General features: G+C 40.1%; 1 protein-coding gene across 3 annotated transcripts in view; it reads right to left on the bottom strand.

Moving 5' to 3' along the window:
* Positions 1–17044, bottom strand: part of BTRC (beta-transducin repeat containing E3 ubiquitin protein ligase) — a 118796-nt gene that overhangs the window by 78135 nt on the left and 23617 nt on the right. For 2 of the 3 annotated variants that reach the window (XM_082486408.1, XM_082486409.1), the window contains one exon: positions 12535–12642. The exons of the other annotated variant lie outside the window; for it this stretch is intronic. In XM_082486408.1, the coding sequence (XP_082342534.1) occupies positions 12535–12642 (108 nt within the window). The remainder of the gene's footprint in view (positions 1–12534; positions 12643–17044) is intronic. 3 annotated transcript variants of the gene reach the window in all.

Below are 17044 nucleotides of genomic sequence, written 5' to 3'. Positions count from 1 at the left end.
AATATCCAACCAGGCTACTTATGTAACACTAGTGTCAGGACTTGTTCTGAATCTTGTTATCACTGTGCTTTGGTTTCTTACAAGTGGCTTAGTCTGCATATCTGCTCCCCACACTGAACAAAACAGTATTCTTTCCTTTTATTCTTCAGGTCAGCCTTAAAGATTTCTCCAATCTTTTAAATTCCTGCTCAAATTCTTCTTTAAACAATTTCAGCTGAGGTTTAATTTCTCTGCCAAACTGCAGAGTTGTGCCACACATACTTGAGGAGGAAGGATTTTGCGTGCAACAGATGCCTTTTAGAGAAGAACCGAATCAATCAAGACTTGGTTCTTGCTTCTTTGTTGCTTTCATTTTGCTACATTCCTTTCACAAAAATTCATTTTCAACACTCAACCCAGGGTGTTAAAGTACTAAACTTTGAAATTATACATTCTCATTCTCAGTTCACAGGATTCTTCCCTCCCCCCACATCAGAGCTTTTACCAGTGCCTCTTGTATGCTGGAATAAGGTTTTTTGATTTTTTTTCCCCTACGTATAAGGGGCAGGGGGGCAAAAAAGCACAGGCAGCTTTTACAGGCTCTGAACACAAGCCAACAGCCAAAAAAGATGTCAAAAACATATTTCTAGTACTAACAAGAGTGAGCAAGAGCCAACGGATCCAGGGAGAGTTTTTTTAAAACTTTTTATTTATTAAAATTCTCTAGATAGAGATTAACTTTCTTTGCATAATATTTATTACGGCTTCATCTGCATAGGAGCTGCAAGTGCTCCAAGAAATGGGTTGTAAAATTGGTTAGTTTTGCTGTAGATTTCACGTCCTTCTTGAAGAATTGTTTTCTAACTCTTTATAACTATCTCCCTCAAAGGACCAATGCCTTCTCACTGGTCTCCCTACAAAACCCCTTCCCCTCCCATCCCTGGTCATTGCCTACACTTACAATTTTGACTATTCCCCCCCCCCCAACCTCTCATTCTGAGCTTTCCTGTTAAGTAGACAAAAAGATCCCCACTTCTCATCACACCCCTTCCTTAGAGCCCATGGCTTTCTCACTCCCAAACATCTAATTCAACCACAATGTCCTCATCTCACTATACCATTTTATGCTTTTCTTGTCATTTTTTCCTTCCTATTTTTCATTGTAGTAAAGGAGAAAAGGAGATACAAAACAAAGGTATGAAGCAGAAGTCGTCTGCTCAAAGTCAAAATGACAGCATAGGGGAACAAACCCCAAATTCTGTGCCCCACACTGTGTTAATTTCTTAGGCACAGTTCCTCCCCAAAATAGTGAATGAAAGCAGCTTGCTTGTTTAAAGAAATGGCTACCCAGTGATCTCACTGCGTCTTACATTGACATGAATTCACAGTATGTTGTCAACACCACAGTAGGTAGAAGCACCCATATCTTTATGTCTTAGACAATGTGAGCCAGGTGACCCTGCAAGCCAAAGCGACTTGGTTTGCAATCTAGAACAGGTTCAAAGTACCTACAGAGTCACCATGGAGCAGCAGTTCAGGTGACATAGCTCCACCTCCCCAACATGCCTCACAGTAGCAATTTGTCCATACAGGCAGGCATTGGTGCTTTTTCCAGTTTCTAAAGCTACTTTCATTACAGGAAGCATCACCCACCACTGGACTATGGGGCAAATTTAGTTATCTTCCAATACATGGTGTGTTTACTTCCATACAGTGCTGTTGAAAAACCTCATTGCCAATACAAAAAAACCCCAACAATGGTGCGAGTGTAAGCATGTCCCAAACTTCCATCACATCAAACAAACAAACAAAAAAATTATAACCTTCTAATAAAAGAATTGCAAATTACAGATTAGGCACTGCACATTATAACATTTGGCTAGCGAGCATCACAGCCTTTTAACAGCTTCTCCCCAAGAAACAAACCTCTGGGTTGTCCTGATTTGGCTACACCAAATTTGAATGTGGTACACACATTGTGGCACAACAGACACTCCTGTAACATTTCTATTTAAAAGCTCACTATTAGGTTCTGCCATTACAAAATAATTCCAACATTGACATGCCACAAGGAGTTACAAAATATTATTGCAAATCTTCCTCTGCTGGGTAAGGAAGAAGAGTTGGACCTGCTATGGAGACTACCAAATGGGGTGGGCAGTCAAGCAATCAAAGAAGGAAAGATAAAGGTGTACATAGTATCGCGCCTTCAGATGCCTTGGGGCTAGCAAACATTCTGTTCCTATAGGAAATTATACAGCTCTAGATCACTGCCTATTGAGATCCACTATTCGCAGCTTTTTGCTACAACATGAATGGCTTATTAAAGCTACAACATATCTGTTTTAGTTAACTTCTTGGTGGAGAGGGGCCAGGAAAACAAAATGTACTTAAATGCTGATTTTTTTTTTCCAGGCTGAATGCCTTTCATCCAATAAGACATTCAAAGCAGTGACCCAGCAAATGGATTGAAAAAGCAATCTTCCGTCTCAGTGCCACATTATCATTCCTATTCAGTATTCTCGGTGAGATATCTCAATCAGCTGGATGTGTGTGTAAGTGACAGCGCAGCCCATTGCTGGGTTAATTAAACATTTGACTTTAACACCCTCCCCGTCATTAAGCAAATAAAAACAGATAATTCAAACTGCACTTCATCCACGGGGTACACAACATACATGTCAAAATTAAGAGAGTCCAAGGCCCTCAGGGAGTTCTACTCGGGGAGGTAATCAGTTTAAATCTTATCTGGTTTATCAATTATTCTATTGATTAAAGCAGGGTGATTATACAAAACTCCCTCTTGCCACATGGGATACATGTCAGCAGAGCAGGACAACACAGGGAGGCTCAAAAACGATTTAAAGAAAATACAGACAGATGAATAACAGTCTATTAGTACATGCCAGCAATCCATAGATGGAAAGCCTGATTCTTCTTTTTAAGCAAGTGAATTAAGGTCTTTCCAAATTAGAGTGCCAATGTTGTTACCTCATCTGCTTTAAAATCAGATCTATATGTTGAAAGGGCAACATTTCTTCGTTTTAAGCAGATGATTTCTTGCCCAGTACTTGAAACATGGTTTATTGATACTGGTCTTGGAATATAACAAAGACACCAAACACAATCCCAGACTTTTAAAAGGCATTATACTTATCTATCAATGGCTCTCAAGAAGTGGATGAAAAGGGCATTCTCAGTACTCAAACTCTCCCACATACATATACGACATAGCCATAAGTAAAATGTTGTATTTTAATGATTAAAGTGTGACAGCTCATCTCAGACATAAAAAGGTTGTGCTTGGGAGTTTGGGAGATTTTTTTTTTGTTTTGCAGCTCTCCAAAGTGAGATATTAGCAGCTGTAGGAGCTGCCACAGCCACATTCTCCTGATTTTTGCAAGCCCTCACACAAAATCCCACCACAGCAGTCCTTACTGCAACTTTTCTCTTGCATACAGCCACAGTACACAAAGTAACTCCAGCTACTTGTCATTTTTTGTTTCCAGGCAAAGAAAGGTTCAAAGGAACTCTGTCTCTTCTGAGGTCTGTTCGTGTCTTGAGTTGGTGAGCACAGTCCCATCTCCACTATCTTCCCAGTAACATTTTGTTTCAAGTTTTACTGTCATATCCTAAACTGGATCCTAAACTGGCCTGTACAAGACATTGCCTTACACATACAAACCAGGGACCTTTAAAAATAAAACACCACAGTCTAGGAAAAAAAAAAAAAAAAAAAAAAAAATTGGAAAGTATTTCTAAAAGTTCCCTCAAAGCAAACAATTAGCAGCAGAAGAAAGATCAGCCTTAAACCAGGCACATTTTTTTTTTCCTGTAACATCTTCTACAATCTGTTTCATAATGGTCAGACCAGTAATGCAAACTATTTTCTAGTCATCTCATCACATCTCAATTTTTAACGAGGACAGAGGGCACAAACCGACAAGCTGGGGAGCCTCAATGCCTCACTGGTCAGTGCTGTTGGCGTTACAGTCGCAGAAGTGTTAAGAAATGAGGACAGCTAAAAAGCAGACCTGAGATATGTGCTTGCCCTTCACCTTCAGAAAGGGATTATATGCCAATCCATATTGGCACTGCGTGTGCATCCAACCATACTTCAGCCTCTTCGTACATCTCTTTTCTTCTTTGGATCAAACTAGAAGCCTGCATTAGCATGCTGTATTTTACTCTTACCACTAGAAATACTGAGAGTGCTATTTGTAATTGTATTCTTTTAAGAGGTTTGTTCTCTGCAGCTGTTTTCTGCTTGCAGTGTATTTTGTGTAATCAGCACATCATCATAAATACATTGGCTGTTCCCCCGAGGGAAGCTGTCACTGTTTAATTTACAGAACAACCTGGCCAATGTGAATTCTAACACTACAGCACTATGGCAAGAAGTTACCACACTCAGAAAAACAGGTTTCTATGAATTTTTATATCAAGAGCTGGTCCCAGGACAATTTAGGTTCTAGAAATAGATTGTTTTTAAAAGCACTTTATACACTGGATGGAAATGGATTCTTTCCCACTTACAGCTTCTTAAGGCAGCACCAAACTCATTCCCACATTATTTTAAAGGTGACAACCCCAATCCCCCCAACGTGACCATCTTCACTTCTTGACTTCTAGCAAAAGAAGGCACTGTATGTAGAGGTCTTATGCAACATATCAGGCTTTTTCTTTTTTTTTTTTTTAAATTAAGAACAACCCAAAACATCAATGTGTTAGTTGTCTTCATTTCAACAAGGGAATGTACTCTGTTGCAAGGTCAAATGTTATTACCTACATCAAAGGGTTGCTGCACAGTTTATTACTCTGAAGATGCGACAGAAGAACAAGGCATATTCCTGAAAGAGTAAAAACGTATGCAGCTTTATTGGCTGAATGAAGAGTTGCTTCCTTTGTTTACTGGATATATGGTTGTATTTTGAGAGAATAAATCACAAGGATTTTTGTAGAAGGCAAGAGGTGGATGGTTGATTATATACAGACACAATTTAGAAAATTCCATAATGGTACTTTTAAGAACTAACCATGAAACCTAAAGTTTATTTGGGCATCGCCAATGAGTTACTTGGATATTTCATTAGCAATGGCTACTAGAAGCAGTCTACCTGACCATTTGGAAAGGGAGTGAAGAAGGCTGACAACCTGATTTTAGTTTTTATACATATATATGTGTGTATATATATATATTAAAAATAAAAATGCTAAAAAGGAACAACTACAAATATAAATAAAATCAAAACCAATTTAATGGATAAATTATTTTGGGAATTCCCCTCCAAAAGCAACACAAAACTATTTCATACATTTAAAAAAATCTGCTTTTCATTTTGGAGGGCAGCAGGTTGTTAAACAAATTTCAGTGAAATTGAAAATTCATAAGTTCTATGTATAGCAGCACTTTGCTAATTCTCAGTGGTAATTAGAAGCCCTGTTTAACATCACCAGACACAGGGCAAGTATACAAACACAATAAAAAAGAATCATGCACATCACAGCATATTGTTTATGTATTTTGACAAGCATAGTTTCATTTTACTTAGTTTGCAGAGCATTCTAGTAAATTATTTTTGTCTATTTGAAGAGTAACAAAATCTAAGGAATAATCATTGAAGCAAAATAAATACCATCTTATCTCTGATATGGTTTATGAGAATGATATACGAAAGCTGGGTGGAAATGGCTGAAGTTTTATGGAAACCGAGTCATTTGGTTGCTATAGAAGAAAGAATACAGGAAAGAGAATACCTGACTATTTTTATGCACCATGTAAGTAGTAGCCAACAGAGAGCAGAAGAAATAAAAAATACTTTCCTACACTGTGTTGGGTGAGGTTAAGTATCTCTTCAAGCTATGAATTTTAAGATTTAGCAACTGCATTTCTATGCTAAGTGTTTGGGCTTGTCCCCCTGAAATTTGTATGCGGTCACATAAATACCTGATTTCAAAGAAGAAATATTTCATTTTGTTCTCCCTGTACATGCACGCCTTTAAAGTTATTCAGAACTACCTCTGCATGTTTTATTTCCCAAGAGTTACTGAATTCTGACTAACATTGGCTCAAATGCCAGATGATAAAGTACTTCACAACTTATCCAAATCTGTGGTAGAATTCCATATTTTAATTTTTAAATTAAAATTATTACTTAATGTGGTATTAGCTCTTTGCCCGTTCTGCAGAAATACGTAAACTGGATCTTGTGCAACCGGAACCCTTGGAAGCACTGCCCACGGACCCATCAAATTCAACACGATAACCGAGCCAAGCAATTTGCAGCGGACTACGCTGGTGCTAAACACTCAGAAACAGTTATAATTGCTGTGAGGGACTGCAGCGGGCTACGCTTAATGCCTCCTTTCTTCATATAAAGGAAGAAAGATTAAGATTAGACCTCGGAAGAGCGCGGAAAAGACACTAAAGTGTTATTTAAAAAATCGAAGCAAGAAATAGCACGTTGAGTAACACGAAGAAGCCGGTTTGTTACAGATGTCGACAGGCCCGTGGGCGATGGGCACGGCCCGGAGGAGCCGCTCGGAGCCGCCCCCCCCCCCCCCCCCCGCCCCTGCAGTACCCGGCGGGGCCGTGAGAGCGCAGCACAGTCCGCGGCATGGCATGGCCGGGCCCCCGCGCCCCCCCCCCGCGCCCCGCTCCGCTCCCGCACACATGCGCGGTGCCGTGTGCGCGCACACCCCCAGCCTGATTCTAATTCAATTAGCGCAGTCTGCAACTCCAGAAAAGAGTAATTCAATTAGTGCATTGTGGAGCTCCACAATACCTCCAAGCAGATGTTCGCCATCCTGAGGAACCCGAGCTAGCTTTAAAAATACCTGTACGCCTTCACCGTGGCGCTGGCATATGCCATTTGTCACCACGGCTTTATACACCTTTCTGACTTCTAACAAGGGAGGAAAGGAAACTCATCTGAGTTTTGTTTCATTTCTTAAACTACTCAGCCAAACTGATGCCGGTGTGCTAAAGACCTTGCTCTCTCCGTCCCAGGAAGAGCGTGTTTCATAGTAACGAGATCATTAACGCAGAGGCTGAAGGAGGGGAGGCTTTTTAGCTACGATGCAGTTTAAATTCATCGTCATGCTGGGCATACTGGGGTAGTATTTCTCAGTGACAGATAATGTCACACTTTGATACTCAGACTGACAAACTAACCAATGCATGTGCAACTTTTTACAAAGAACACACATGGAGAATAAATGCCAATTTCTAATTACTAAGTTGCAATGAACGAAAAAAGTCCAAACCGTGTCCACTGACCCGCAGAGAAGGATTTCTTTGCCATCTGAAAGGAGGGAAGTGTCTCTCATCACTGCTATCTGAGAGCTGAGATCTTGCAGCACAACCCAGGAGCTGTCAGGGTTTGGTGCGCTTCCCAGCATCACCAGCTTAACGGCACAGGTTATGCCACCAGCCAAACAAGGCCATTAGTTTTAAAGGGGGATATACCCTAAATATATTTAACAAAGCTGTTCTGTAGTCACCGGACATTTACTTTATTTTAAAAAAATCCCTGATTAGGGTAACCCTCTTCGTCCTCCTACACCAAAGCTCCAAAAGCCTGAATTGCAGATGGGGGCTGGAGTCATGTGCAAAAACTATGCAATTAACTTGGTTTCATTTCTACTCCTTCTCACATCCCCTCTCATGACTTCATAATTGCTCCTGCCAGGCGGCAAGATGAGGAGGAACAGGAGAAACTGCTGCCGAACACCTCCCACAAGAAACTTTGCTTAAGAAAACAGGTGTCACATTGTGGCAGTTCAATATTTCATAGCCAATACAAGGAATGTGCAACAACACTGCAACTTTAAATCTTTGCCTCCCGTGTCAGTCTCTCTCCTCTCATTGTAATGCCAAAGGGAACAGCAATCAGAGTGGAGATGTTCAACGTGATAGAGGTCAGGACACCGGTGGATCAACGTACCAGAAACACGACCTTGTTTATTTTTTTCCCTGGTATTATTGTTTACAGGGTGCTTTGCTCATGTACCTTGTGGTTCTTAGCTAAAAGATGAAATTACAGCCCAGGATGAAGCGCTCAGGCACACATCCAATTTGTGTTTCCATCTCAGAAAACAAAAAGCTTCTGAGGCCCTCGGGCTGCCATTCAAACTTGGAGAGGCTGACATTTTTAACAGCATGAACCAGAGACTGGCAGAGGGAATGACCTAATGCATTTCTGACTTGTCAATCAAAGATCTCACCTCTGCTGTCTTGTAAACAGTTGGGGGCCACCTAACTACATTCATAACCAGGGGAGAGCCTGCCGCCAGCCGGGGGGGTGCTGGAGCCACATGCTTTGGCTATTAGTCACCAAAATTGTGATTCCGTTCTAGCGGGCGCACCGTAAACAGCCTGCGGGCAGATTTCACAGGGCCGCTGGGAGAGCACGAGGGGGGAATACAAAGCAGGCTTGGTCGAGGGTGGCCACGTTTCCACACTGATGGAGTCTATTGACCGGACACCCCATCTATCCCCCAGTTAGAGACAGAGCTACGCACACCAGCAAACGTTTGCTCCAAAGCCAAACAATTTCCTTCAAATGCTTTTAACTTTTAAGGCAAAAATGCATGAACAGGCTGAAGGAAATTTACAGAGACAACTGTTTCTAGTAATTTACTAACAATACTTCTTTACCAAATATTCCACTTCCTAACAGGAAAATACAAACATTAGAAAAAAATAGATGTAAAAATAATTTGAGAAATTAGTTCCTCTCTTCCTCATGGGTGCAATAGGCTTCCATCACTACAGACCTTTTACATCTTTTTTACTCGCACCTTTCTCCAAGAGTCTCAGTCCAAAGGAAGGAGCACTCTACATCACGTCCATGCTGCACAACCTCAAGTGTGCTCCAGTTTACTTCAATTTGCCTAGCACAGTATGCTCATGCTTTCCTCAACCAGGACAGAGCTTTCTGCCAAGACCAAGGAAGACACACACCTTGCTTCTGCAAAACCAAGCAGAAGGTAGTCCCCTTCATCTAACAAATCCCAATGCGCAGTTCTTTATGTTCAAGAGCTTCACTTCAGGTAAAGGAAAATGGGAATTTCTGGAATTCCAGAGAGACACTTCTGCATTCAACTAGATGTTGCTACCTCCACCACAGAAGTTAATCCTCCTCTTTGACTACTAGAGCCTGGTACAGAAGTAGTTTCAGAGCTTGAAAACTAAAGCTGACAAGGCAACTCTTCACTTTTTCACTGTTGCCTACACTCCAGACAAAGAAGTAAAAGCATAACTCTTGTGCCAAAAAGTTTACAATCTAAACCGGAGCTGATCTTTGTGAGGGGTGTCAATTAGGTAAAAAGGAAGAGCTGGACTGTTCTCTGTGATCACCCTGATACATAACCTTAGGCAAGACTTTTAAATTGCTCCTTAAGTCTCCTCATTTATACAGGAGCTTACAGACATAAAATCAAGGAAATACTATGGTATTCTGCAAACCTGGAAGGATTAATACAATCACTTCTTTGGCATACTTCATGGGTGTAATTGTAAATCAGAATTTTCAGGGAACTGAGACTATTAAAAGCAACATAAATTGAGCCTTATGAGCATGCATGGAAAATATTTTAAAAGGAAAAGTAATTATCTTCAAATGAAAAACATCAAGAAAACAGACACCTGTTGGCACATCTGGAAACTTCCAAAGCACGGATTTCTAGCAAAAAGAATGTACTCCACACAATAATAATTAAAAAGACGTTATTAAGAGAATCTACATGCAACTTGGTTTTCAGTTGCTTTGCAGAATAACGGTACAGTAAAATTTGTCATCCAAGACACTGAAAATGGAAGGGCTGGCCTTTTTCTCTTGTTAAAATATCCTCTTTGATTCCTTCCTCCAGCAACTCATAGGAGTTCATGTTCCAATTTGCTGCCATCTTCCGCCATGGTCTCTATGAAATTCAGTTACACAATAGACTATCAGTTGCAAAGCCCTTTGAGACAAAAGATGTTAAGAACTGTTTCTCGCTCCTTATTCCCCCATTCCTGGGTTTAGCCTTAAAACCTTTCCCACTGTGGGAGGATTGCCAAACAGAGCTGAGGAACCAGAAGATCCTGTTTTCACACAAGTGTCTCCAATAATAAAAACACACAAAGAAGAAAAATGAAGTTATCTGATGTATTAACAGAATCATCTCTAAATCGACTATCTGCCAATGTTTCCCATGAGGAGTCAGCAGGGCTTTAACTGAGCTGTTCAAAAAGAGCCTCTTTCCACATTTCTGTCTGAGCATCTGAAAGTAAGCATGTAAATAACTAGACAAATTCAGCAGTGACTAAGTAGCCTTCCAGATGGCATCTTCTCTTTTGCCACAAGCAAAGAACATTGATATGCTTCTCCAGTTACTTCAAGCTTGCTACGGAAAAAAGAAAATAACTTAATATGAGAAAATTTGCTGGGCTACATGAAAGTCTTTAATGCTTTCCTGAAGATTCGATACCAAAAAAAGCATTAAAGAACGATGAAATATTGCAATATCACAGCTTCAACCAGGCTCCAGACCACTCCCATGTAGACTTCTGCACTGGAAAATGCACAAGCCATGCATCATAGAGGGGAGTTTTCTTCAAACCATGCCAGTTAATGGGGATCAAAGCCCATTGAAAAAAATTGACTGAAATATGGATGACTCATTGCTACAGAAGCTGTTGCTGGCAATTTAGTTTCTCTTTCAGTGGGCACTAAAAGTGTTCCTCAACACAGGAGACAGTGCTGTGAAGAGCACCAGTATACCATTTTAGACGGCAAGCGGGGCAGACTTCCCAAGTTCTCATAGTCACTAAATACACATGGAAACGTCTCTCAAAAATCACAGGAATGCAAATGTCAAAGTCCTACTGCTCTTCCAAGAAGGCAGTACATGGTGAATAGTTGTGCAGCTGACTCATTTGACCCCAAATATCAATGCACTGTATTAGCAGAAAAGTTGTTGTTCTTGTTAATAATAGATATGAACATCTTGAGCTAAAAGAAGGTAATTTCCCTTCCCCTTTGTAATACATGCTTATTCTGAGTAATCAAAAATAATTCAACTAGAAAGGAGTCCCAATTTGAGTTTATATATTGCTTTCCATATACTGCTAAGGTTCTCTAAAACCTGAGCTTAAAGAGATTTATTCAACAGCAGAAAGCCCAAAAACGAGGCCCATCCAATTTAGTCAAATTATGCAAATCAGGATTAGAAGTAGAAGTCTAAATTCTGCCTGTTGTCTCCAGAGTCCTCTTAGACGAATAAAATGTCGTCTTCCCCCCTCCCCCACGGAAAGCTCCGCTAAAAGCTTGCTTCAGCAAAGGAGGCCTGGCAGGACACCTTCCAGAGTCCATCAGTGCTACCGCTGGGTCAGCAAAAAGAGTTGCAGCAAAATGATGCAAGACACTTAAGCCTCCCCTGAGACTGTGAGGATTATTTCCACAGTACTCTCCTAGCCCTGGGAGCAAGCAGCCAAATTCAAAACAATCTTTGCATGCTGTGCTTTAGAGGCAGGTAATGAACTTTCACCAAAATGATTGAAAATTTCAAAAAGATTCTATCTTATCCATTATGTCTGGTTTTAGCACAATGCTGGTGATTATTAGGTCAGCAGCAGCATAATCCAGCAGCATAAACCTTGAAGCAAACATTCATGATACCACAAGCTCCAACGAACATGCAATCTACAGGGATACTCCTGAGGTCCCTCAGTCACTGCAGTTCACACAGAACATCTCAGAGACAGTGTATCCAACATGAATATAACATCCAACATGAATATATCTCCACAGTCCAGTCTCTGCTGCTATCCTGGTTATATCCACCTCATCATAAAATGCTTGCAATGATCTTGATAGCCTTGTCTAGGTTTCTAGAAGCTCACCCAATAGCTGCCTCACTCTCTACCCACAGCTGAGCGGCTGCATTTTGTAAGATTCACTGGCCACCCAAAGCATCTGAACGAACCTGTTTGGCAGAAAGCTGTCTTGAATCTAAAAAATTCAGAGACCAAAGAGAAAACAGGTTTCCTTTATTTGCCTTTTGATTGACAGCTTGCTTGTACAATAATTTTCTGTAGTCAAAATGTCCAGAGTACTGCTAACAAACCTGAAGTAGAGACGCAAGCATCAATTATCACTATGGCAATGAACCCGCCCCCTCAGTCCTCTAAGTGGCATACAGAAACTGTAGATAGGAGGGGAATCACTGCATGAATAGCCAGATTGGAGACTGTGTGATGGATACTGTTTGCCAAATATAATTAAGTGGTATATTTTTGACACAATTGAAAGCCAATGGAAAAGACAATGGTATCAAGCCAATTTAGACAAAATAATTCTACTACATCGAGGTAATGGAAATGTCCCAATACTGAGCTGCTGTGAATCTACACAAGAGGGGTTTAAATACCAGAGGAGATCTGAACAACATAGAAGAGGCATACAGTACAAGGCAGAATAAATGGAGGTAAAGCAAGCAAGGAAGTAAAGAAGGAGATGCACACGTACACAGATGGAGAGAAAAGGAGGAGTGGGGAGAGACAGAAAGTACCTGGAAAGCTGGGAGTGCGCCAGTCCCTGGGTTATACAGGCATCGCAGCGAGGGCATGCTGTCCGCCAGGCTGGAGCAGCCCAGCCACAGAGATCTGGGCATAGAGCACTGCAGAGAAAGGACAACTATGAGATGGGACTGTATGAGACAGGATGGCACAGATTACAGGAACTTTCAAGGCTTAGCCAAATGGCATCAACACAACTGCACCTGGCCTTAGAGACTGAGACATCTTTAAGAGAAAAACTGCTGATGACTCTTTTCCTTGGGAAAAGCTTTACAGATGTCATAGTAGCAAGAAAAAGGCACTATGGATCAAGAAAGTAAATTATGATCAATTTTCTACACCAATGTCTAAGTTTTTCCAGTAACAAAAAGTTTCTTTCCAGTTAATCAGACGACTTCTCCACACACAGCCACACTCCAGGCACAATACAAAGCAAGCAATTTTGCAAGGGAAGCAGAAAAGGAGAACTTCAAGAGTAACACTGGCAGGGAAAGAAAAGGTTTTGCATGTTCATTTTTGTCTGTAAAGGGGATAAAAGGAAAACCTTGCAATCCAAGGTGAATAGGAACTTGGTGACACTTGATAGGAGTTTCATGTTTCTGCTTGCCTTGTTATTCATTAAATACAATACAATTATAATAAATTGATTCTGTTTCTCCAAACACAAATAAGGAGTCAAAGCAGCCAATCAAGGAAAATACTAGCCATTTTGATAGTTAAAGCCATTACCTCCTGAAATATAGAGTGTTTCTTGTTCATTTTACACCACTACTATTAAATTTAGGGATGCATTATGATAGCAATTGCTTTTACCAGCCGTGGAGTTTTTGATGCCATAAGCACTGCTGCATTTGTCTAATTACTGGCAAGGCAGGAAAAAAACAAGTATATTCTAAATTGGCAGACAGCTATGAAAACTATAGGATGTGACAGATGCTGGAGATTTCAAACCCTCATACTCTTCTTTTTTGCAATCATCCCCCCCCCTCCCCCCTTTCTTTTTTTAAAGGGGGGATGGGAGGAAATTTGAGTGGAAAGGGCAGCTGGAATGGGTATGAAATGACAGCTGACTGAGTCACCCTTTCTTGCTGCTCTTACGAGGGCTAGAAAACCTAGCACAATCTTGCCCTAAATTAGTATGTAGGAGCAACGTAACCCATCCTTGAATGAGCAGAAAGGTGATCACCAACATCCATAATCTGGTACTGTGCAGACAGCCACAGAGAGATTAACCCTGTCTATCACCACATTCTTTGCTGCACTTTGCTGCCATTTACCCTGCTGTTTCAGAAATAGTATTAAAAGACTGCCGAGGAACATAATCTATACAAATGTGATTATTAGAAGTTTATGATACCTTAAAACAAATTCCTCACCTCATTTTCATTTTTAAAAAAACTCTTCTTTTTACAAAGATACTGAAACTTGAGAACTTTATATTACACATCACGTGAATTTGTAGATAATGCCCTTCATGAAGACCAAAAAAAAAAATTACAGCCATAGTATTATAACAAGCAACAAAAATCTGAGCCATACTTCCTTGTCTGCCATCCTAACCTCCCAGAAAACAAACACTCCCACATACAAAAACCTTCCAAATGCAAGCAATCTTTTCTTTATAAAGTAATATGTATCACTCCAGCTATTAAAAGCTGTTGTGACAATCAGCCTTAGGAAAAATATATATGTGAAGTAGAAATCTATGGTTCAGCATTTCACCAATTAAATACTACATTTACTTAAATCAAAGTTGTTTATCACTCTCCAAGAACATCACAGTAACAAGGGAGATGAACTACAACATGGTACCTCTGATGATGCACAGCCAATTCACCAGGTAAATATCAGCTGCTTACCATTACCTATCCTAGGATTCATAACATAATACAAAATAAATATGATTTTTTTTTTTTTGCATAAAGACTTATCAAAGTCTTGTCCCAACCATTTATTCCCTCTTCCCAGGCTTTCCCATCCCTTGTGCTGGCTCAATTTTTCATGCTGTGACAATGAACTCAAAGAACTGACTGCCATTAAAATTAGACTGACAAAAGAAGAGCGGTTACTTTAAATATTTGTACTGACCAAAGCATGGAAAGACACAGAGGCAGGAAAAATGAGGACCACCCTGTCAGTGGAAAGGCAAGCTTAAGTTGCCTCAAAGTTTATGTGAGATTACAACTCAAGTCAGTCACTACAAGCTGCAGGTATGGCACTCCATTGTGCCAGGGCACTTAAAAGGTAATGAAATGTCTTCCTCTAAAATTGCCATGATAAAAAAGGAAAACATTGGAAGTCTATTCTGCAGAACTCTCTGCACCTACAGAGGGTATTGTTACTCACCCATGCACTCTCGCTGCTTAGTATGACTCCAGAATTAGGAAGTATGAAGTAAAAAATTACCAACACCTTACATGACTTCTGAATCTGCTCTAGTATCTAACAAAATTTATATTACCAATTCAGTTCTGTTACCTATCTTAAAAAATAAGTGTGAAGTTGCACACAGTGTGGGAGAAAATGTCATTGTCATACTTGTCTTTTACCTATTGAAGGAAGCAGAGATGCTAAATTACGGTTGGTGACTGAAAGAGGCTTATTCACAAGCATGAACAAAAGGCCCCAGGTGCTTCAATAGAAACAGCTTGTGTGTAAATCAGATGAGTGACCCAACAGAACAACTTCATTTACAGCCTGATCTCTGAAAAATCTCAACAGCCTCTACCCCCATCCACCGAGCAAGCCACGTGTCAAACACTCACTTTTGTACTGTCAGCTCCACAAACAAGGGATCGGCCTCAATGTTCACTACTTGAAAGCTGACTGACAAAATCCTCTCCTGAACTCAAGTCAATCTACATTGATTCTTCAAAACAAAGATACAGAGGCAAAGCGTTTGGACTACAGCCAAATGGGAATGCTGATATTGCTTGCTAAGTACTGGGCCAGGATGCAGCAGTCTCTCTACCTTCCTGACTCCCGAGTGCATTAATAGTTGGGATGTCTGCACAACTTTCAGACCCAGAGGTGCAAAGCTTTTCGTTTATAAAAGCTAAGCATCCTGAATACACATTGAGTGGCATAAGATAGGGAATTATTTGACAAAACACACAATTTATTTTTCTAACTGATTTTTAATTCCCATTCCCTGAACTTTGAAATATATTTTCCCACTAAAGAAATACAAGGAATAGTGTTTCAAACAAGACCAGCATCTTCCTTCTGACAGAGGCTGGTACCAGCTGCTCCACTGGTGATTAAAATAGGCTTGTCTTATTTTGAATTAAAATAGGCTAGAAGCATTCACAGTCACTGGCTGAGCTGAGTGGGCAGTAACCGTGAGCTGAAGGGAAGCCATATTTTAACCTATTCAATTATTCTTGTAACTATATTGCGAGAACATTTTTGACTACATCAGATGTTCTGCCTCTAATAGCCTACCCTCTCTTCCAATTATTCGATGTCCTAAAGACAAATCTCAGTACACACTCAATGGCTAAATTTTTGCCAGTGTTAAAAATTGGTTATTTACTTTATTTGCTATTGCATTACAAGATTATACATTACCATTTCAGACTTTTGGTTTTTTTAATCAAATTTGTTCTCTCCTAGTCCTTCAGCAAATACAATATACTAGGGGTAACTAACACAGTTTTAGTAAATTGTGTTACAGGTCAGAAATACATCACCTTGTCCTGGAAAACTAAGTGGCTCTACATGGGGGGGAAAAACAGAAGTTCTTGGACTACTACAATTTACAACTATAGTGCACAGGTGTGAAAACACAAACTCACCATACTGAACTCACTGTAAAACAAGAAAAACAACAAAAAAGTCAAACAACAGCTTAAGAATATCTTCTTTATAAACACTTCAGAGAAATTAATTAGACAGTAGTACAGAATGACTGTCTTTAACTGTGGCGCATTTTAACATAATAAAGTGTAATAACCTATTATTCCTGTCTGAACCCTGCCCTCAATCTTATGACAACACGCGTGCCTAAAATGCCTTTGATTTACAGACAACCTAACATATTTTTGCTCATCTTCACAAGTTAGTGGCAAAGCCAAAAAGGAAACCAAATTTTTTTCCAAGGGCTGTTTTTCAGTCAACTGTACATAATACTAATTTCAGCTGCTAACCACATCTATTTCAATCCTTTTCTAGTTCAGAATTATTTCCCTTTTAGTACTGTGTCCAGTGCTTTATGCAGTTGAACTCTAAAGATAAACCAGTAACAATTTCTACTTCTCTTGGGAGATGGGAATTAAGATCCTGTTCACCCAATATTTTCATTAAGGAGCATAAATAGAATATAACACATGTTGACAAGAGCTGAAGAGATAAAAACTAAGAGAAATGGAGCTTTTTCTGGTTGGTCCACCTGATCATAAGACAGGGAACTGGATAAGGTTGTACAAAGAAAAACAGAAACACAAGTTGTAACTATGACAAAAAGCAGGACAGGAGAGGAAAAGAAGTGCTAGAAATTCTACT

Source organism: Vanellus vanellus, assembly GCF_965231255.1.
Source record: "Vanellus vanellus genome assembly, chromosome: 7".
In the NCBI taxonomy this organism is placed as follows: Eukaryota; Metazoa; Chordata; class Aves; order Charadriiformes; family Charadriidae; genus Vanellus; species Vanellus vanellus.
The sequence above is the reverse complement of the archived record's forward strand: the minus strand, read 5'-3'. Positions and strand labels throughout refer to the sequence as shown.